The 21,826-nt window shown below is 50.3% G+C and overlaps 2 protein-coding genes across 2 annotated transcripts in view; both read left to right on the top strand.

Annotated features, from left to right (window-relative positions):
* Nucleotides 1–5,667, top strand: part of LCMT1 (leucine carboxyl methyltransferase 1) — a 38,210-nt gene extending 32,543 nt beyond the window's left edge. Inside the window, exon 10 of the mRNA XM_074964976.1 lies at nt 5,532–5,667. Within this exon, the coding sequence (XP_074821077.1) occupies nt 5,532–5,610 (79 nt within the window). The 3' untranslated portion in view covers nt 5,611–5,667. The remainder of the gene's footprint in view (nt 1–5,531) is intronic.
* AQP8 (aquaporin 8) lies at nt 5,561–16,638 on the top strand. The gene is made up of 6 exons (XM_074964977.1): nt 5,561–5,667; nt 6,034–6,292; nt 11,962–12,088; nt 13,071–13,285; nt 14,625–14,759; nt 15,798–16,638. The coding sequence occupies exons 2-6, from the start codon at nt 6,042–6,044 to the stop codon at nt 15,838–15,840; spliced, it is 771 nt and encodes a 256-aa protein (XP_074821078.1). The 5' UTR covers nt 5,561–5,667; nt 6,034–6,041; the 3' UTR covers nt 15,841–16,638.
* Nucleotides 16,639–21,826: the final 5,188 nt, after the last annotated feature.

Raw genomic sequence — 21,826 nt, 5'->3', positions numbered from 1 at the left:
GAGATGCTTAGTGCTTTGCAGTGACTGCTGGGCATGATAGGAGGTACTGCTGCTGGGAGTGCTCCTGGAATCTTGCACATGTGCACTAGATTGTCCTGGAGGAGCTGTCCCATATGGATCCTCTGTTTGGAAGAGCATGTCTTTTTTTAAATTAACAGTGACAGGTGTGGAACTCCCGAGTGCCTGCTGAGTCACCATTCAGAGCAGATTTGAATCTTAATCTCTCTGGGGCTCAGTGTTCCCAATTTTAAAATGGGGATGACAATAATAACTACGTTTGCAAAATTCGGAGAGAAGCACTGGCCTGGAAATCAGGAGCCCTAGCTTCTAGTCCTGGCACTGCCACTGATCTATTTTCAGGCAAATTGATTCCCATTCTGTGCCTTGGTTTCCCTTCCCACTCCTTTATCCCTCTAGGGCCAGATTTTTACAGGTGAGTTAGGCACCTAAATACCTTTAAAAATCTGTCCCATTGTCTAGTTGGATCATAAGGTCTTCAGAGCAAGAGCTGTCTCTCATTATGTGTACGTACAGCCCTTCGCATGATGCAGCTCTGCTCTGATCTCAGCTGGGGAGTCTAGACGCTACCGTAATACAAACGATGATAAACCTTAACACCACAGGAGGGTCAGCATAGAGAGGACAGTTATGAATGGCACAGAGACATGGGACGGTGGCACATTTGTTATACACTGATTGTTTTCTTATTTTTCTGAGTCAGCAAGGCCATAGGTGGATCCATCTCTGGGTTGAGACTGGAACCAACAATGCTGAAATTTCACCAGAGAACCTGTTCTCAGGCCAGTTCAGCCCAGTGTGGTGGAAGCAAGGTCGGGATAGCTCGGAGGAATATTTGGAGCCAAGCTGCTTATGTGCGCTGGCTGCAAACTGTGTGAGGTTCCCCATCAGGACAAGAGACTCCTCCCTACTGCACCTCTCTTGTTTGTTGAAGCTTCATTTCCAGTCCTGAGCTTAGCAATAACTAACCTCTACATTGTTGTGCTGCAGCACATTCAAAAGAACCTCACTCTTCCCCAAACAAATACGGTAAATATTTAAAAAGCTGCGGACTCTGGGCTAATGCTACAGTTTGAATTGTGGCCATGCCGTGGTCTGAAGCCATTGCTTACTTGGAAAAAATTCCAAGAGTCTGATTCTTCTCTTGCTTGCCCCAGCTCTGTGTTGGCGCAACTCCATCGATTCAGTGGAGTTGTTCCTGGTTGACCCATGCAAGTGCCAGCTGACTAAGGACATCGCTGTTTGGTTTTGCACCTTAACTGCTCCTATCCCTTACAATCATTACCCTAACAAAGAAATCAGGTTTGGATTCCTTGGCTCTCGCAGCAGGCAAGGCTGTTCTATGGTTGCTTAATTAATCAGTAATGGAGGAGGAGCAGGGCCCTCCCTAGGGAGTAACGACAATCCCCGAGGAGTTGATAGCTCAGGAACCCCAGGAGGTTCTGGTCCCTATTATATGCGCTGCATTGTGGTTTATAAGATGAGAGCAACTGGGTGTTTTTCTAGGTGAATGGGTTTGAACTGGTGTGTGCAGGGCCCTGCTGGAGAGCTAGGGCTCTGGAGATTAATTGGCTGAATCAGATTTAGATAGCTCAGCGCTGAGAAGACTTTTATCCACGGTCTTTAGAATGGAGTCTGTGGAGAGAGGGCATGGACAGTCGGATTCTTCTTTAAAAGCAGGCAAGTTGGGTTCCCTCAATCATTGCTGTGCTGGCCTTCCTGTGGCATGCAGCGCGGGACAGTCCTTTCTGAGACAGGCAAATGGAAATTTCCTTCCCATCCCCAAAGCCTTGGGAAAACATCATAAAAACATTACCAGGAGTCTTTGCCTTTAGTTAATAGAGAAACAATCCCCATAAACCAGGCTCTTTAATTACCCACTACAAAAATAAAACCTTATAAACTATTGCTCAAGCTGGTGAAATGCTGAGGTGCTCACGTTTCTGGCCGGGTCTTCAATGCCCTGGCTCAGGGGAGAGGCACTCTTCCTGATAGCCATGCCAGCTGCACTGCTCAAAGCCTGCTCCTCTCTCAGGCGCAAGGGCTGTGGCATTTTAACACCCCTGTCAGGACAGCTACCTCTGCCTGCACATCTGAGTAACACCAAGAGCCTCTGCTAGGGTGAAAGGCCCCAGTATTTCTGCCTCCATCAGGGTCTGTATCGATTTCTCTGTCCCCACCTGCCTTTTCTGGTGACCTGCCCTCTGGGTTGCGCCCTGGTGGAAGGGCTAGTGATGCTGATGCTAGAGTAGGAAGGATGATCTAGTGAACAGGGCACTGGCTAGGACTGAGGAGACCTGGCTTCCATTCCTGGCTCAGACACGGACTTCGTAACCTAGTCACTTCATCTACCTTGAGCGTCCATTCCCTGGCTGGAGAAGGAGGATAAGGGTTCCCCTCCTCACTGGGGTGTTTGAGAATAAAAGCTGTTGGTGATTGTGAGGTGCTGTGGTAATGGGGTCCGGAGAAGTGCAGGGAGCCGGTTTCATTTGCAGCCTGAGGACTTGTGCTTGGCTGGCAGGAAGGAGTGGGAGTGGCCCCCCAGCTGCCCGCCAGCCACTCTGGGAATTTTGTATTGATTTGCCGAGCGCTTTACAGAATTCCCCACTAGCTTGGTGGCCAGCTCCGAGTGAAGACGAGCCTCCTTCCCACCCCCACCCCAGCTGCACTGACTGGCCAGTTTCTATGGGCCCCACAGAGAGCCAAGGAGCTAACAGTCCATGGAGACCAAACTTCTGTCTCTTCACTAGCTCCATTCAGATTGGCACGGAGGCCTGTTGGTGGGGCAGTGCTGGGCTGGAGAAAGCTCTTGCTGCTAATGTCTGGGCTGCATGGCTCTGGGGGGAGAGCTGCTTTCCAGCTTTGTACAGAACCCCCTCTCCTGGCCCCTCCCCAAGAAAGGATGAGAAACCATGCAGGCTGGCTTCGTTTCACGCGCCACAAAATGCAGCCACCTCTGTGGCGGGAAGCAACAGCCAGCATAACGGCAGCAGATCGTGTTTATGTGCTTTACTGTTTTTCTCTTGCAAACTGTCTCAAGAGGCAGAAGGGCTAATGGCTGAGTGAGTTAGAGCAACAGCCTTTCCGCTGTGGAAGCCTGCAGCCAGGCTGTTCCGCTCCCTTTGGCCAGGAGCACGAGTGCAGTAATAAGTAACTTGTTAGTCTCCCAGTTTTGGGTGTGACTCACTTGGGGTCTCTCCGAACCAAGGAACATGGCAAACACTCCATCTGGTTTTCACTTTGATCTTGCTCTCTAGGGGGTTCTGCATCCCGGAGCTGTGATTTATTCTATCCATTTGACTGGGGACGCTGGTACTCCCTGCCCCCCTGCAGGAATTAAGCTGGCAGCAGCCATGTGAGAGCGGGACTAAGCACTGTCTGCTTTCTACCAAAAGTTCTTCCCATCTTCACAACACATAGCCTGAAAGCCCAAGCAGCAGCTCACGCTGAAGGGCGTGTATTTGCCCCTGGGGAGGCTAGAGAAGGCAGGGGTGGGTCCGGGTCCTTGATGTGATCCCCAGTATCACAGGGACGACAGTGCTTCCACGGAGCTGAGAGAGCTGAAGCCCTCACTCCTGGGAATGCCCTTGAGTCTAACCCTGCCAGCAGTGTGGATTTCCCTTTGCTCCTGCTGGACGAGGGCTGAGAAAGGGTTTTAAATGATGGTCACAAAGAAAGGGGAAGGTTGGTCAAAGAGGAGGAGGGTGGGCTTGGGGTAAGCACTGAGCTGGGGCTCAGGAGATCTGGATCTGTTTCTGACTCTGCCACAGACTGCTTGTGTGATCCTGGCCATGTCACTTACTCTCTCTTTGCCTCGCTGATCCTGTCTGTCGAATGGGACTAGCAGCACTCCCTCTCTCTCAAACTCTGTCTGTCTGGTCTACTTAGACTGTAAGCCCTGCAAGATGGGGCCTGTCACACTGTGTGGACGGACAGCACCTAGCGCAACGGGGCCCTGCTCTTGGTTGGCCCCTCTAGGTACGACCAGAATTGGCCAAGCTTGCGAACCCCCACACATGTCTGTAACATGATAACTTTTGAATGCTGCAGCCAATCAGTTCCCAGCTTCCAAGGAATGATCTCAGCCCCAGAGGGCAGAGCTCTGTTGATTTGGGGGGGGATATTGGAAAACCAAAGGGAGAATGGGGGACACAGGGAGCCCCAGCCATCTAACAGCTGTGGGGCAGATCCTCAACTAGCAAGGGGAGCTAGAGGAGATATGGAGGTGTCATTCCCTTCCTCCTAGCCCATTGCCTCCCCACAGTCTGCCCCTATGGTGAGGGGGAGAGAGAGGGCACCAGCTGTTTGCCCATCCCCGCCAATCCAGGGGAAGACAGGAGAGGTACACCGAGACCCTGATGCGGGGTGGAGAGGAATTCAGGTTATGGGGGGAAGAAGTGCATGGAGGGGCACATATAGCCCACGGGATGGTGGGGAGAATGGGGTTCTCTGGTGTGGGGGGAAAGGGATAATAGGGGGCACAGTCCCTGGCATGGGGGGAGGAGAGAAAGGGGGACACACAGACCCTGACATGAGGGAGAGGGAGGGTGTTGCAGACAGTCCCTGATATAGATGAAGGAGGCACCTGGGCACTGGTGGGGTGGGGATGCAGGGGGCCCTTGGGGTGTGCAATGGGGTGAGCCAATAGCAGCAACACTGTGTGCGGCCCCTCGTAACGAAGAACAATGCCTCTAATGTGCACAGGGCGCAAACTGCCCCCAAACCTGGTGTGCTGGGCCGTGCCCGAGGGCTTCTCTCCCCCTCGCCATGGAACAGCTCCCAAGCCAAGGTTTGTCCCTGGGGTGCTTTGGTTCAGGCCTGTCCCCATCTTCATTTGATGTGACCTGAGCACCCCGGCCTCCAGCTTCACACGGTCTGATTTGGCTCCATTTCACGTCAGTCGTGAAGGAGAGCCATGAGCCGCCCGTGAGATGAGTCAGGGTCTCAGTCCACCCTTGCTAATGGCACAGCTCCTTTCTTTCCAGTTCAGTCCGGGTTCAGCTGGGTACTACTTGCTCAAGGAGAACTTCCACAGGAGACCCGCCGGGAAGCTTTGTCTGAGGAAAGAACGCAAGGCTGGACGAGGAGGCTATTTTCCTTCTCCTCGGAGCCTGCTACTGTCAACTATTCTGCTTGCTTGCTCCTTTACAGACAAATAAGCGCCCCACACACGCACTTGTTCTTGGAAAGGGAGCAAGACCAGGTGTGCAAATGGCACGTTACGCTCTGAGAACAAAACCCAGCAAAAGGCACTCAGAGCGTCAGGCCCATTGTCCCTCCAACTGGCACTGACGCGGATTGTACTCTGCACTTCACACGGGGGAAGGAACCATAGTCCCCAACTTGGCAGAAATCCTTAACAAATCCTTGAACCATAGAACCATTGAGATAAATAGCTTTCATACTCCTGTGGGCTGGAGTACCCGCCTCTCAGATTTTATTGCATTTTTTTAACAATGTAAATCCATTCCAATATTTTTTTAAAGCCTCCCATACGCTGTGTCTCTGTACAGGTCAAGTAGGGAGCATTCCAATATTTCTATGAGACAGATAAGCCATTCCTCTAGGTGCAGTGTGATCATTGCTAGCTGAGGTCCTGCTGGCGTCAAGAGGTCTCTGCAGCTCCCAGAAGAACAGAGCACTCAGAAAGTAAGTACCTCAGTGTAACAAAGGCATTTTAAAAATCCACACAGAATTTCTGCCTTCCAAATCCTTTTCGTTGGCTTGGCATCAGAAGGTCCCCTGCTGGCTCCTGATCATAAGAGCCCGTATCTCGTATATGCTGTGTGAAGTGCCTAGCCCACTCAAGGCACCTAATGAGCAATTGGAAAAGAGTGCTCCCCGCTTTCAGAGTGTGCTGTCCCTGAAGGAGTTAAGCAATAGTGTTTGTATCTGGATTGTTCTGAATTGCATGTACTAATGTGAGGTGTCAATTCTGTGGTGAGTCTACTCCGTTGTCTGGCAGCGCCCAGCCTGGCACTGGATGCCATCAAAGCTCTGCCTGCTTCATTTCAGCTCCCCTGATGTCTGACCTGGAGTTTGGTCGCATGTCCGTAAAGGAGGTGGAAATGGAGGGCAAGTACAAACCTCCACAGCCTCACTGGTACGAGCTGTATGCCCAGCCCTGCGTGGCAGAGCTCCTGGGGTCGGCGTTGTTCATCTTCATCGGGTGCGCTTCAGTGATTGAGAATGTGGATGGCACAGGGAGGCTGCAGCCCGCCCTGGCGCATGGGTTGGCTCTTGGGCTCATCATCGCCATTTTGGGAAACATCAGGTGAGAGAATTTTGGGGACTTGGCTAATCGGCACTGACTGCGCAGTGAGGGGCTCAGACAGTCACAGAGCAGGCTGCAGGCACCTGCAAAGTGTATGCGTCCAAAACATAAAGGCGTCCTGACACCTCCCGGGAAAGTATTCGAATGTGGCTCTGCTGATTGATAGCTAGCTAGAGTGAGCCTATTCTCTGTGTTTCTCCTGCCTCGTTTGTGTTTTGGATCAGTAGATATAATTGTAATAGTGATAATTAATAATCACACTCTGCACTTTACACAGTGCCTTGCAGTTGAGGTTTATTATTGTTTGTATTACGGTAGTGTCTACAGTCCCCAGCTGAGATCAGAGCAGAGCTGCATCGTGCTAGGGGCTGTACGTACACATAATGAGTGACAGCTCTTGCTCTGAAGACCTTATGACCCAAATAGACAATGGGACAGATTTTTAAAGGTATTCAGGTGCTTAACTCCCAGTACCTTTAAAAATCTGGGCCTAGAGGGATAAAGAGTGGGGACCAATTTGCCTGAGGTCGGTGGTAGAGCCAGGACTAGAAACCAGGCCTCCTGATTCCCAGTCCAGTGCTTCTCTCTGAGTTTTGCAAAGATAGTTTATTATTGTAATTGCATTATTAAAATTGGGAAGAAAGCCCCAGAGAGAGAAAGATACAAATCCACTCTGAATGGTGACTCTAAAACAGGCACTGGGGAGTTCCACACCTGTTCTCTCTCAGCCACTCCCGATCAAATTTGCCCAGCATACAAGTGAAGAAGGTTTCCCCCCCATTAATTGCCAGTCCTGCAAACTCAGCCTGTGTTCTGATGATCAAGGCATGTCCTCTGTGACTTACGTACGGTCAGCAGGAGTCCTGGACCAACAGAGGGATATTATATCTTGGTCTTGTGAGGGTGGAATTAAAGTCTGAACCTCAAGGTAAAGATTTTGCCACTGGGACTTAGCAATTCCGCTGATGATGCATGAGCCAGAACAGAATCCAACTCCCTCTCCCACAGCTGCTTTGGCTCAGCAAGGCTAAGAGGAGAAGGATGGGGTAAAAATTTGGGTTTGTTAGCAAACCCAGCAGCTGTGGCTCTGAGGGTCCTCGGGGAGCAGATCTGTTGAGCAAGGAGGTACCATTTTTTACTATCAGTGTGAGCCACTGTCTTGCTGTGGGAAGGAATCGAATCCATGTCTTCTGACTCCTGTTTCCTTGCTCTAACCTCTGGGTATGCTGCCTCACTGGCATCAAAACGTGACTTTTTATTGCTTACAATTTCATCTGTGCTCCCTGTTTATTCCTCAGTTAAAGACATTGGGCCAGAGCCCCAGCTGGTGTACACGAGTGTCACTCCATTGATTTTAATAGAAGAAAGCCCATTGATCCCATGGGATTTCTCAGTTAGCTGGAGATAATTGTGATGTCACAAATCTGAATGATCAGTTCAAGTGAGGAATAAGCCGCTGGAGGTGATGGAGCTCTGATCTGCCAAGATCTGCTTTCAGGTCACTATTCTCCAGGAATCACAAACAGTGGAAGGGAGATACAGAAAATCTCCGTTGTCTCCAAAAAGGTTGCTCTGCAAACTTTTCCACAGGGCCTCAGCAGCTTTTTAATGGTTGATAAAGTAGGTCGTTTCTGTACTAAGCAGTGGATGTTTGCAGTCTTCCAGCTCTGGAAAGAGGAGTGGGTTGTTCAATTAAAGTTTTTCTGCAAAAGCATCATTCTGAACTGACTAACTTGGGGTTAGAAGTTTATTGCCAAGACGGAACAAAGAGGCTGCAAAAACAAGTTTGTTTTGATCAATGCTCCATAAAAAAATAGATTGGAATCTACATTTTATAACTCTTTATTAACTGCCTGTTGTTCAGAGTTATCTGGCATTGGTTAATGTATACATAGAGTATACGCAGGCTAGCAGGGAAACCCAAGGACCCCGTTAGCCTTTGCTGACAATGCACCTCGTGTTAGGGGGGAAAAACATGAATGATGCTCAGGTTTTATGACTAGCAATAGACTGGACACTGCGCTCGGGTGGCTAAATAAACTATCCTTTAACCCACTACCAGACACACTAGGTGGGCATACACAGCTCTGACTGAAATGCTAAATTGTTGGACTAGACTGGTCGCTGGTCTCCGTTTCCTGAGTGTGCTACCTCAGCTGAAAGCATCTGTTACCTCTTGCAAAGACAGGGTTTAAGTCTCTGACTGGACCATTGAAAGTAGAGACGGGAAAGCTCGATTAGATCACCACATCCATCCTCCTTGACCAGGGCAAGGTCGTTCCCTCCAGCATTTCCCCAGTGTGGTGTTTAGCCATAGGTCTGCCCCTCTTCCCACTGTTAGGCACTGCTGAATTTCATCCATTACTCTTAACTGTGCCCCTGTGACCGCCTTAAACAGCTCCTGACCTTCCTGGGTGTTTGTACCCTCCAGATACGTAGTTATAATGAGAGACCCTGATTTAGGGAGCTCTTACGTGCGTGCATAACTTTAAGTACATGCTTAAGTCCCATTCAAGTTGGGACTTCACCACGTACTTCGTGTTTAAGGGCTTCCCTGAGTCAGGACCATATACTGCAAATATAGATCCTGCAACTCGCCTAGTGGACAGAGCACTGGACAGGGCCTCTGGGTTCTATTCCTACCTCTGCCACTGGCCTGCTGGGAGACCTTGGTTAAGTCACGTCCCTCCTCTGTGCCTCAGTTTCCCCATCTGTAGAATAGGGATAATGATCCTGACCTCCTTTGTGAAGTGCTTTGACCTCTACTGCTGTGACGCGTTAGAGAAGGGCTAGGTACTATTGTTGTTAAGTCCAGGATTGGGCCCTATCATTTACATTTTCAGCCCCACACCAAGATTATAGCTGGAATTGGTACACTGCCGCAGTATAAAGCTTAGGAATTTACCTGAAAACTTACGTAATTCTCTGCTGGTTTGGTCAATTAAATCCTAGCAACTCCATTACCTCTTCAATTAAAGCCGAATAATCAGAAATAATCACAGTTCCTCAACCCTCTGACTCATTAGCTTTGAGGGCAATTTATTATCAGGGTTTATTGGTTATGAAGCTTGTTCACTAATGAGCGTTCCCCCAGTAATCTGTTTTCATTAAAAAATATTTGCATTTGCCTCTCACTGGTACTTCTAGAGACCAGTGATTTAGGCCCTGTCACAAGACAAGAGGCCCCTATCCTGCATGTGGGATCCATGCATGTGAACCTGTTAGCCTCATTACAGGATCGGGGGCATGCAACTCGCAGGGCTCTGTCCACACAGAGCCCATTGCAGGATCAGGGCCATAGAGCTCTGGGATTCTGGGTTCTGGCCTTGAGTATCATTCAGACTTCGCCTATGTGTGACAGGCCTGGAGTGTTACACTGTGCACCACCGCCCCAACTGGCCAGTGCTGCACGGCTTTTGCTGTCTTCCTGGTTTTCACAAGAGAGAAATTGTTCCAAAGAAGAGGCAAAGGATTCGGGAAGAGAAAACGAGGACCATTTGTATCAGCACTAGCTGATGTATGAAGCCTCTTGAGCCCTTGTCATCTCCTGAAAGAAAAGGAGTACTTGTGGCACCTTAGAGACTAACCAATTTATTTGAGCATAAGCTTTCGTGAGCTACAGCTCACTTCATCGTTGCATCTGATGAAGTGAGCTGTAGCTCACGAAAGCTTATGCTCAAATAAATTGGTTAGTCTCTAAGGTGCCACAAGTCCTCCTTTTCTTTTTGCGAATACAGACTAACACGGCTGTTACTCTGAAACCTGTCATCCCCTGGTGCGTGTTTGGTTCTGATGTAGCACCAAGGAGAATAGCAATGCTTGTATCTCGGAAAGGGATGAGTGCCAGCGAGGACCCCGGGCTGGGCTCCTCTGCTGGACGTGTGCAGAATCCCACCTCCTGCTGGACCATCCTCCCACCTAGGTGCTGCTGCCAGGAGAAAGAGGGAGAGAGGCTAGCAGGCAGGGCGTTCTCCTGATGGAGGGAACCATCTGTAGGCCACACTCCTGCATGGGCTGGAGAGAGGCACAAGGAGACCCAAAGAGTCTTTCCCAGCTCTGATTTCTCTGGGAAGCAAACGAAGAATATCCCTACCCTCTCCTCATTTCACCCCTTCCCTTGCAGCAATGCCTGTGAGTAACTAGATCAGCACGGCTGCAGGGTAATCAGGGACTGTCTGTGCATCTTTACATCCATGGAGACACAAATATACTCACATGACACCCCACCCCCAAACCATCATGCCAGTAACGTTTTGTGCTACCAGGCCATGACCCACCCCTGCCCTGGCTGCCATTCTTTCCCCCTGCCCTTCATTTGTTGGTGTCTCGGTTCTGTCTCTTTTAGTGGGGAAGCTCTTGGGAGCAGGGATGGGGCCTGCTTTTCTGTTGGGAAAGTGCCCAGCACACAGGGCAACATCAGGGGAACCCCAGCAATACTGACAGTGAACAGGCATTTCTGCTCTGGGTCTTTTTGCTGTTTTCATTCGTCCTGTTTGGGGCTTCGCGTTTTCTTTGCGAATTGACATCCAATGCCCCAGCCAGGCAGAAGAAAGCTGCTTTTGGTCCCAGCTGCCTGCATGTGTGTTGGGCATCTCTAAACTCCCGTTGCCCTCCGGAAGGGGCCTGGCATGCTGGCAGCCAGGCTCAAGTCTAGCCTGGGCAGGCATAGCTTCGTTACGCCAGCAGCGCATTTCTCCCCAGGGCTGCAGGCCTGGGCTCCACAAGGACGTCGTGAGGGGAATTTGGGGTTATCTCGATGCAACCCATGCAAGGAGAGAGTGGATCCTTGTCCCCCTCAAGTGGCTGGTCCACGAGAGAGATTACTGAGTCTGCTCCAGCTTTAGCTCAGGTAGTGGAGGCTTGTGCTTTTGATGCTGGATGTCCCAAGTCCAGGGTCAGTTACACAGCACAGCTCGTCAGTGAACAAATCCCTCCTTGGTCAGAAGAGTGAATACGGGGAAAGAAAACCTGCAGGCCAAGTTTTGCTCTCACCAAGCATGCAACAGCTTTGGGCAGCCAGGCTGGAATGAGGAGTCCTGGGGTGGGGCCTTAGCGAACGGCACTCATAAATGGTCAGCACCAAAGAGGAACCTTGAGGGGAAACATCAGGGGAAAGCAATGCTCGTTCCATGCCCTGGTTCCTCGCCCCCTCCCTAAAGGAATCCATGGGCTGCGTGTTGCCGTGGTCGCTCCCCTGGGAGGTGATAGCGCCATCAGCTGCTCAGAGAGGCCTGCAGGTGCAAGGCCGGGAACTCTTTGCAAACACTTCCCTTTCCTGGCTCCTGCCCTACGAGTTAATGGTCCCTCCACCCTGTTTTCGTGTAAGTAGCCCCCATTTTTAAGCTCCTGTGTGCAGTCAGTCTCTGGCTCCCTGTCCCAGCCTCAGAAGCTTTCCCCGACTTCTACCTCTTAATCATCTGTCCAGAATGGGCTGGGCAGGGCAGAATCCAACAGAGGCAGAGTAGGACTGAGAATCGCTGCCCAGACTGGTCACTGGTGTGCAGCTGCCTAGGTAACAGGTCAGTCTAAAAGAGCATAAGGTTTAACTGAGTCTGAATCCAGCTTAAAGGGGTCATTTCCAGCTGGGCTCAGGTTCTTCTCCTCAGGGGAACTCAGGGTAGAGGGTCCCACAGCTGAGGCACTTAACATCTCTCTCCTGTTGATTCCAGCGGTGGCCATTTTAACCCAGCTGTCTCCCTGGCCGCATGGCTGATTGGTGGGCTGAACATCGTGCTGCTCATCCCTTACTGGATCTCCCAGCTGTGTGGGGGACTGATCGGAGCTGGCCTGGCAAAGGTATGGAAATCGGTGACTCTTCCTCACTAAGAAGATTAAAGGGTTAATTTCCTGGGGTCTTGGGCTCCCATCCATGCAGACATGTGAATCTCAGCAGTGGGTAGGGGCCCCTCAAGGGCAGGTTATGTTTCTCAGTGCGGTCTGCGCTGTGTCAGAGAACAGTTTGTCATTGCACCATTGGGCAGATGCTGGAAGCCGGCACCCAGCAGCTGACTGAGCTGGTGGAAAAGGCAGGGGATATTATAGCAGCCGATCCTAGTTTAGCTTACAGACGTAACATTGTGCTTGGAATCTGAACACAAATGGTGATGTGCAGCACCTCCTTTGTGGGTACAGAGTTCGTGTAGTGGTTGGAGAGAAGGACGGGGAGCCACTGTTCCTGGGTGCTGTTCCCAGCTCTTCGGCTGGCTTAGCGTATGACACTGGGCAAGTCACTGCCCCATCACTCAGTGCTTCGGTTTGCCTGTCTTTAATGTGGACATACCTGTTATACAGGATGCTGGGAATCTTCATTAACTCACGTTCAGTGGCAGTTACTCTATAAGTGCAGCAGGGTTATAGTTATTTTATTATACACAGAAGAATGCATATTCCTCCCGTCAGCTACAGCCATCTGCACTTCCCTCACTATTTACAATGGTCTTTCCCATTTTATGTCGCCTGTCTCATCACCCAAAGTACTTGATATATAAATAGCATCATGCTGTACAGTTGCAAACCATTAAGCAGATACCTGAGGTTAATTTCTTTACAGCTTTGCTAGGATATCTGGTGGCTAATCCACTTGTAATTATCTACAGGCTAAAAGCCTTTGCTAATGAGTTTACATTCGCTAGAGACTTAGGTTGACTTTCAGAAAGAAAGTGATCAGATTAGCTGCTCTCTTCCCTGATGTTATATCCACCTACGCTGTCCTGACTGGGAACACATAGCCATGGTGTGGAGATTGGAACCGTACCAATTCCAGGGCTCTCTCTTGTAGGTTATGACAGCAAATGACAGATACATAAACGCCACTGGAGCGGCTTTCACTAGCATCACAGACGACGGGCAGATCCCCTCCGCCCTGGTGGGTGAGATTGTCATGACCATGTTTCTGGTCTTAGCCGTCTGCATGGGAGCCATCAACGAAAAAACCAGCAGCCCTTTGGCACCTTTCTGCATTGGTTTCACCGTCACCGCTGACATCCTAGCTGGGTGAGCCATCACAGCCTGTTCTGTGTTCTGTGTAGCCATATACCTCTGGAGGAATGATAGTTGCCAGACATTCCTGTCTGATGGCTGCCCAGCAGCCCCGGGGAGATGAGTTGGTGGGTCTGGATTTAGTTTCTATGGCAGACAATACACAGTGATTAGTGTCTCCTGATGACAGCCTCAGCGGAAAGTTCGAGGAGTGAATGGGCCGTGGAAACTAAGCTTCCCTGTTACGCAGCAGTAGGTGCAGGGCTGGGGCACACTGGGAAGCACAGTGGGGTGGAAGCTTGCCTGGTGGCACCCATGCTGCATACATAGGTCCCATGAATATTCAGTGGACTTCAGTTTCTGATGTAACTGTTGCTCTCCTGGTGAGGTTCTCTGGCCTGTGTTATCCAGGAGGAGATGATCATAGTGGTCCCTTCTGGCCTTCATGTCTGACAGTCACTCCGGCTGTTTCCACCAGCCTGAAATTCATGGTGGGAGGAATATTGGCCACACGTGGACAGAGCCCAATGACGGCGTCAGAAAAGGCCAGGCTGCGGGCATCTAATGTGCTGGATGCTTGAAGCCAGATCAAGTTTTTCAATAAACTGTTGTGGGCAGATAAAGAAGACCCCCCCCCCCCTCCCCGGGCCAATGCTTGTAATAGGAAGCCCTAAGGATACAGAAGCCGGTTCATTTTGAGTAATTTTTTACTGTATGTTCTGGCTGTTAGGAGAAACTGCCCAGCTTGGCCTCAGCACACACCAGTTTTTCAAGCAAGCAGGCTGTTTACTTTCTTGGGTGCTGGAAAGCCGATAACAAGAGCCCATAATTATGAATACTAATAGGTTGTTTATTTAAGGGAGAGCCCCCTCTAGTGGGATTTGAAGCTCTTATTTAAACACTGCAGAGACATCAGGTGCAAATGTTTATCCATTGCTGGAAGATATGTGTCCGTGCCCCTTCTGCAGCACATTGAGACCTACACACATTAAAGAGCTTAAAACCCAAGCTGCCAGCAAACCCAACATTTAAATTTAAAACAGACACTCTAATTTCCGTCCCATGAAGCTTTTTACTTTCATTTATTAACTATCAGGTATAGGTGCTCCCTAGCTAACAGCTAATGCTGGAGTCCATACAGGTATGTTCCCAGGTCTGTCACTGTTATTCAGATGAGTTTTGCAATGGTCATTATATTTTGTATGGTAGCTCTGATTACTGTAGTCAGCCATCAATGGGGCATTATTACAGAGATTGTTACTTCTGAAAACAATTTGTCCTTGGAGTTCCATGGCCGAACATGGTATATTCAGCAGGATGAATTGTGTGACTATTCATTTGTTTTCTCTTTCAGAGGCGCTATATCTGGGGCTTGCATGAACCCTGCCAGAGCTTTTGGGCCAGCTCTGGTAGCAAACTACTGGGACTATCACTGGGTTTACTGGGTAGGGCCCATGGTAGCCAGCCTGCTAGTTGGTGCATTGATAAGGTAGGTGAGGGGACGCTGTCTTTAGTGGAGATGAACTGTGTCAGAAGAGGGAAAGCTGTGTGTACCTTGTCATGCGGAGGTCCTGGGTCTAATCTCCACATTGCCATGTGCTGCTTGTGTCCATTTTCCCCGTCTGTAAAATAGGATGTGGTTGTTCGCTAAGTGGCAAGTCCAGTCCCTCCTCTCAGGCCCAGATGGGAGGCTTTAGCACAGAGGGTCTCCCAGGGAGTAGGAGCAGGTGAGCAGGAGCAGTCTTCAGTCACTGGCTGTGGTGTGATCGGAACGGCTCCTCAGGCTACCCTGGCCAGATGGTTGCATCCCCAACCCCCAGTTATGGGGGAATGACTGGCAAATCCTCATGGTAGTGGATCTAGAGGCTCTTCCCAGTCCCCTCTGTCTCCCAACATCCCCCCCCTCGGGTCTGGGTGAGCTCCTGAAACCCTCCTCACTCATCTGGTGCCGCGCTAGAAATAAGGATTCCAGAGTTGTTGGTGAGTGTTTTTCTGCACCTTGATTGGCAGAAATCCCTCCCCTGGGTGATGCAAAGTTGGCCGGAGGGAATCTGCTCCCACGAATCAGAAGGCCAGAGGCACAGGAATGAAGTTCCCTGATCAAAAAGAATCAGCAATAAAAGCTTCAGCCAGCTCCTAACCAGCTGCGGACTCTTCCAGCCCCCGGGCTTTGGAGTTTCCCCCTCTCTCTGAATGACAGCAGTCCCTTAGCTGTTTAATGTGCATGGCCAGCTGGAAAACAGGGGACGTCTGGAATCCTCTGCATGTTCCTAGAGTCCTTGTGAAGGAAGAAAGATTGTAGAGGTTTAAATCATCCCTGAATTTAGCATGTTATCCTGCTCTTTCTGGAGCCATCGCTCTTCCCCTCCCGCCCACTTGTCTATCTTTCCCTCCCACCGGGTAGCGCCCAGTTTGGAGTGGGACAGGGAGGTTGTTTTTAATTTGCCTGTACACAGCCCCTGTAGTCCTGTAGTGGGGATGGTACATACGCTGCACATGCTCATCTCTCTCTGTTTTGCTCCTGAAGGCTCTTGATTGGCGATAGGAAAATCCGCCTGCTCCTGAAGTGAGCCCTGGATTGGGCCTGCATGCGGGACACAATCACTTATGGATAGGAAATTGGCTCTACTTGGCCCCCGGGAGAAACTCTGCTTCACCACACACCAGTGCCTCCGTTCTCACTGTCTGACCACATGGAACTGCTCAGGGATCCAAGCTTTCCAGTCTGTTTTCCCCAGAGAGCAGGTGTCGGCGGGATGATCCCACTCGAAGCTACAGATTCTGTAAAAAACAAACAAATCAAAACCAAAAACATCTATTGTATTGAGATTAAAGAGAAGGCCTGCCTGGCTGGGTAGGAGCGCTGGTCTTTCCTCTCTGTGCTGGGTCAGGGCCTCTTGCTACTGCACGTATGGCAGCCAGAAGCCAGAGCAGTTGTCCTGGGGGTTAATATCCAGTATGGAGAGAAGCTAAAATGGGCAGGCGGGTCTGGCGGGCAGTGATGAAGCAGGGCTAGCCTGGTTTGCACAGTGCTCCTGCTGGCATGACAGAGTGCGGCTGCAGTACCTCGGTGATGCCAATGCGCTTGCTGCTCCAGTCGCTGTGGGAAATTCGCTTCCTTTACTTTTCTGTTCCGGAGATGGGAGCGCCCATCCCTGTGTTCCCCTGGCCCCACCACATTCCCGGCACAGTACGAGTGGTGCTTCTGGAGAAAGCACTTCTTTATTGTGTCCCATGGCCCAATCCCGTGTGCTGGATCTCCAGCAATCTCTCCTGCTCCCCAGGGCTGGCTGACATCTCCACCGGTTGCCAGACGCTGTAGTGAGGAGCCTGCTCTAATCCTAATAAGGTGAATAAAAGCCGAGTTGAACAGAAATGCCTGTGGAATGTGCGTCAGAAGTCACTGCGCCGACACTAATTGATTTCTGAATTCTTAAAAAACCAAAACAAAACGGAAACATCCTCCAAACAGTTGGCCAGAATATAAATTCACAGAAACATGGCGAGGCGCTTCCCAGCACCGGCCGGCTGAGCAAGGTCACTGCCCCGCTGGGAGCCTGCCCCCTGCGCCCTGCCCCGGTTTTCTGCTTTGTCTCCTGTTTCTGATTCTCTCCCTTTTTTTTTTTTTTTTTTTGGCCTCCCCAGGACCATGCTCTCCTCCTCCCTTTCCCTCCACAAACCTCAGCAGCGCGAAAGCCCGTTGCCCTCTCCCCAGAATGGATCTTTCCTTTTAAGGCACGTTGCTATCCCAGTGTGTTCCACTGCAGGATCCTGTGCCTGAAGCCAGCTCTGACCTGATCTGTCCCTCCAGAGAGGTAACTCTCCCCTCTGCCCCATGACAGCTGCAGTCCCTGTAGCAAGCCGAAGGAATTGCTCAGCAGCTCACTCCTGGCACTAGCACCACTGCTAGTGCATCAATTGGCCAGCAGAGGATGCTCAAGCAAAAAAAAAAATGTAGGATTAGAACACGTCTGTGCACACAGACCGCTTAGCTGGCATTGGTTTAAAGCCTCAGTGTGAATGGTGTTTGCTTTGGTTTATAGACCATTATGGTGGCTGTCACTGTAAATATACATAACCGTTTACAGTAGCTGGGTAGGAGGTCACTAGCCGCCTTCTCCAGAGGCCTCTCAACACTAAACAAAGCCAGGGAAGAGGAAACGGTGAAGGGGGCGTGGTATGAAGCCTTAGCCTAAGCTCACAGATGGCCGAGCAACCGGGGAAAGGGCACTTTAGTGCAGGAAAGCCTGAACGTTGGCACTCCATGGGCCGGGCTAGCACCCTGCTGAGTTCGCATAGTTTGCACAACAATTCATAGAGATTGAAATCAGAACTGGTCCTAGTGCATTAAATGGGGCCTGTCCACAGGAGGCAAGAGAGTGTCACCTGCAGAGCCGGGAACACCTTGTTCTAACTTATCTAGGTATTTAGTAGCTGTGTCCTCAAACAGCTCTGCCACCGACTCCTCTTGTGTACTCAGGAAGTCACGTCCCCTCTCTCCACATGCTGCCCTACTTCATGGGGTGTTGTGGGGATTAATTACATAATAAAACATTCCAGGCTATAGAAATGCCCTGTGTGATTATAAACACTTGTAGGCAGAGCTGGTAGTGTTACCTATGCTTAAAGCTGCTTGACACTTTCCATTACAAGACCCTGTTTTCAGTTGCTTATAATTTTGCCAGACTTTACCAATTCGGTCTGAAATTTCCCGTGCTTGGCACCTGCCTCAGGCTTCAGAACTTTGGAAAGTTTGAGCAACAATGGTCCAGCTGTTTCTGAGAATGAGGCTAGGGAAAAATGTTGTTTTTCCAATGTTCAATACTTTTAACCATTTAACTGAGCAGTTCTAGCGCCCCTGTGCTTTAGAGCAAGTGCTTCAAGTTTGCCAGGGGAGTCGCCCTGCTGTCAGGGAGGTGCTTTTCGCTGTTCCCATGAAAAAAGCCCACATTTGGCCAAGTTACAAGTCTTTGAAACATCTACATGCTCAGCAGAGACTTGTTAGAGTTTGGAAGACTCCAGCCGTACTGAGCATGTTACAAACTCTCACAGCATCTCCTGAACTGCACGTGTCCCATCCCCACAGAGGAAGTGAGTGTGCTCCATTCTGGGGCTGCAGGGGCCGAGCAGGACTTTCCCTGAAGCTGCTGAGGGCCACTCAGTGGCACTGAGCTCGAGAACTAAGAGCAGAGCATGGTTTCCTGTGTCCTGCACTCAGGCAGCCTGGGACAGGAATAAGCCTGACTTGAATGAATATTGGGAGCCAGTGGTGTTGCGGAGGAGACATTGGATGACGAGCCCAGGGTGGCGAGGTTAATAGGGTAAGGAACCTCGGGGAGAAGGGGAGGAGGAATATGGGGAGGGAGACTAGGACTGGGAGGCCGCGTTTGGCAGGGGGAGACTGGGACTTAGATGGAGACCCTGCAAGGGGACTCTGGGACTGGCTTGGCAAGGTGACTGGAACCGGGGTGAGGAGCTTCGGGGGGGTGGAGACTGGGCTGGCTCGGTGAGAGGGCTGGGTTTAGTACAAGGAACTGAGAGGGGTGGGGGAAGACTGGGACAAAGGGTGGTGTGGTGTGCTGGAGAGAGACAGGACTAAGAGAGGGACAGGCTAAAGGGGATGGGGCAGAAGGGGTCAGGTTTGAAGGGAACAGAAGTGGAAGCCTGGTGTGACCACTAGGACACACTTCCTTCCAGCATCTGGAATGGAACCCAAGATTCCTGAGTCTCATCATTATTCTTCTGTCAGCAAATACCTGTGAAGCCTACTGGTGAATTGTGTGTGTGTGTGTGTGTGTGTGTGTGTCGCATCCCCCCTAGTGGCTGGTCCACAGATAGCACGGCAACCTGCTACTGCTGTCAGTCAGTCTGTTAGCTCAAGGGGCAGAGGTCTGCGTGGTGGATCTAACGGTTCCAGCCCTGCTGACGACCCCGGTGGGTGTCACAGTGACGCCACCTGATGGAATTTCTGGTTTTTTTTCAAGTTTGTTTTTTTTAATTGGAAGTTACACGCACAAGATCCGGAGTTAAAGGGCCATTATTAAGCTTCTGAAGACAAGCCCTGAAAAGTTAGTAAATTCCAGATTTAAGGTTGCCCATGTACCTTCATTCAGCCCCCTTGTGCCAATGCATTGTAAAACAGTCTCTAATCACATGATCACATGCTATTTTTCCCCATAGGGCCCTCTCTCATTCAGTGCACAGTATAGACCATGCTATGGGGCTGAATCAAGTAGTGAAGGAGGCTGGTTGTAGGACCCTTGCCTCATTTGTTGCAGAAGTTGAAAGGAATATAGTGAATGATGGACCAATGTTTCTCACTGACTCATGGAAACCCTCTGAAACCCAGTGTGTCTATGACCTGAAACGAAATTCTCAGTCAGTCCTTGAAAGGGAAAGAGGACGAGGCGCGATATTTCTCTGGCCTGTGAGAGATGAGCTGAAAGGCTTCTTGTTAGAGTTCACCAGCTGTGAACACCTGCATCTGCCCCACTTCCAGCCTCACACTGCAGCCCCGAAGAAAGGTGGCTGCATTCTAGGCCATGCTACAGTGCTTCTCAGTGGGCTCCAGGCAGCACTCAGGCAGGCAAAAGCCAGTAGAAAATGCTGTTAAAAGGGAAGAAATCCTACCTAGCCAGTGGGCGAGATTCCAAACTGCAGCTTCTCCCTTAGCAGCTGAGTCAGGAGCAATGACAGCTACTCCTTTGGGAGGGAAAACGAAAAAACCCTCTCAAATAAACACAAATGGCACGAAGATGTGTCTAGGACAGTTGCCATAGCAACACTTAAAAATACCAAACCAAATAGCAGCGCAAAGCAAAGCATCGGCTTCCTCCCTTTGAGAGCCCCTCGTTGGGCTCAGAAAGAAGGAACCAGAAACTCTATCTATAGCACTAGATGGACAGTGAAACTTGGGCTGAAGTTCTGCATGAATTCAGCATTTCACTCTCTGACCCTGCAAACACTGGCAGTGGTACCTTTGAATTCATGGGGTTGCACACTGTGCGGGAAGCCAAGCACGGGTGCAAATCTTTGCAGGATGGGGACCTCCATAATTATAGCTGTTGCACTGGCCAACAGAAGGCTGGTAGGGAACAAACGTTCCCCTTTTGAAAAGGAAGCGCAGCCTCAGGTACCTCCAGGAAGTGTTTTTAGAGAAGCAGCCACACAGATGTTCAGAAGCTAAGTCCAGTTCCTGAATTCTGAACTGTTTCTGTTCCGACTCTGCTGCGCTCCTACCCCGCCATCCCCACGAGGGTTTGACAAACACACATGCCTTTCGTTTGCTTGTGGGCCTCTTCCTGCCCACTGCCCCCCTGCACACAGGAATCTCCACCTCCTACAGGCAGCTTCCTCCCCTGAATGCAAACCCCTGCTCCAGCTGGGGTTAGCCCCAACCAGCCAGGGCCCCAAGTTCTGTTTCTGGGGGTTTCAGTGTAAGGACACCATTTTCACTGCTACAGGCAAGATACAACGAGAGAGCTGCTGCCTGCCCATAAACACAGCAGGGGCAGGCAAAATGGCCAGGGGAGGGGAGCTGCGTTTTATATCTACCCGCGTGGAGCATTCAGGAAGCTGCTCCACACATAAAGCCTGAGCGAAGAAGGCAGGACGTTTGGAGGCTCCCACACAAAACTCTGCTCTTGCCTCTCAACTTTCCTGTTGTGCCAGTGACGTGTTTCGCTGCCGAACGTCGATTTTGAATGTGTCGGGCTGACTTTTAATAGCACATTGCTAAGAGCATGTTGATTTTTCCAGATTTATTAAAGTGCTTAAGTCATGCTAATGAAATATCAATTAACTTCCGAACACTTAATGTGCTTTAAAGACCTAAAATACATAAATCTCTTTCTCCCATGCAATTACATTAGCACTGGGCATGGACAGCGGTATGAGCTGCATTTGTATCAACGCATGGAATCTGGAGAAGGTTTTGAGGCCCTGGAGAGGTCCAAGCAATTGCCTGGCAGAGGGATAGAAACAAATTAAAGGGAATTCAGACAACAGAAATGAGTAGTGTGGAGGGATGGTGTTGGAAGAGCTAAATCTGTCTAGCTGGGCTGAGCCGTGAGCAAAGGGGTGGGGGATATGGTGCTTTAACCTGCAAGGATTTGAAAGGTGTGAACAGCCAGGAGGGAGCTTACTGCTTGTTATAATACAAGCTTATGGCTTGTCTGGCTAGCAAACAGCCCCAATGCGAACAGTGAAGAGTGAAGTGGCTTGAATTATAAGGGGGAAATATAAGGTCTGGGTTTGATGGGATCCAGAAGGCAGGAGTGAGTTTCTCTCTGTACCTGCACTTACTCAGTGGTTGAGGCATTTTTCTCCCAGCAAATCCATTTACATAATAGCTCCTTAAAGCACGGGGGGAGGGGGGGACTCGCTTTTGTTTTATTCCTCACATTTGCTTCACAAATGTTACTTTCAGTCCTTCTCGCTTTCCCCAGACCCACGGTCAGTCATGCATATGCTTTAAGCGCTTACGCAGGCCAAAAAGACTGGTTTGACATTTAACTCTGATGTGCTGATGGTTCTCTGAGAGGTGGATCTTGGGTG

Source organism: Natator depressus, chromosome 10 (assembly GCF_965152275.1).
Source record: "Natator depressus isolate rNatDep1 chromosome 10, rNatDep2.hap1, whole genome shotgun sequence".
Taxonomy (NCBI): domain Eukaryota; kingdom Metazoa; phylum Chordata; order Testudines; family Cheloniidae; genus Natator; species Natator depressus.
The sequence above is the reverse complement of the archived record's forward strand: the minus strand, read 5'-3'. Positions and strand labels throughout refer to the sequence as shown.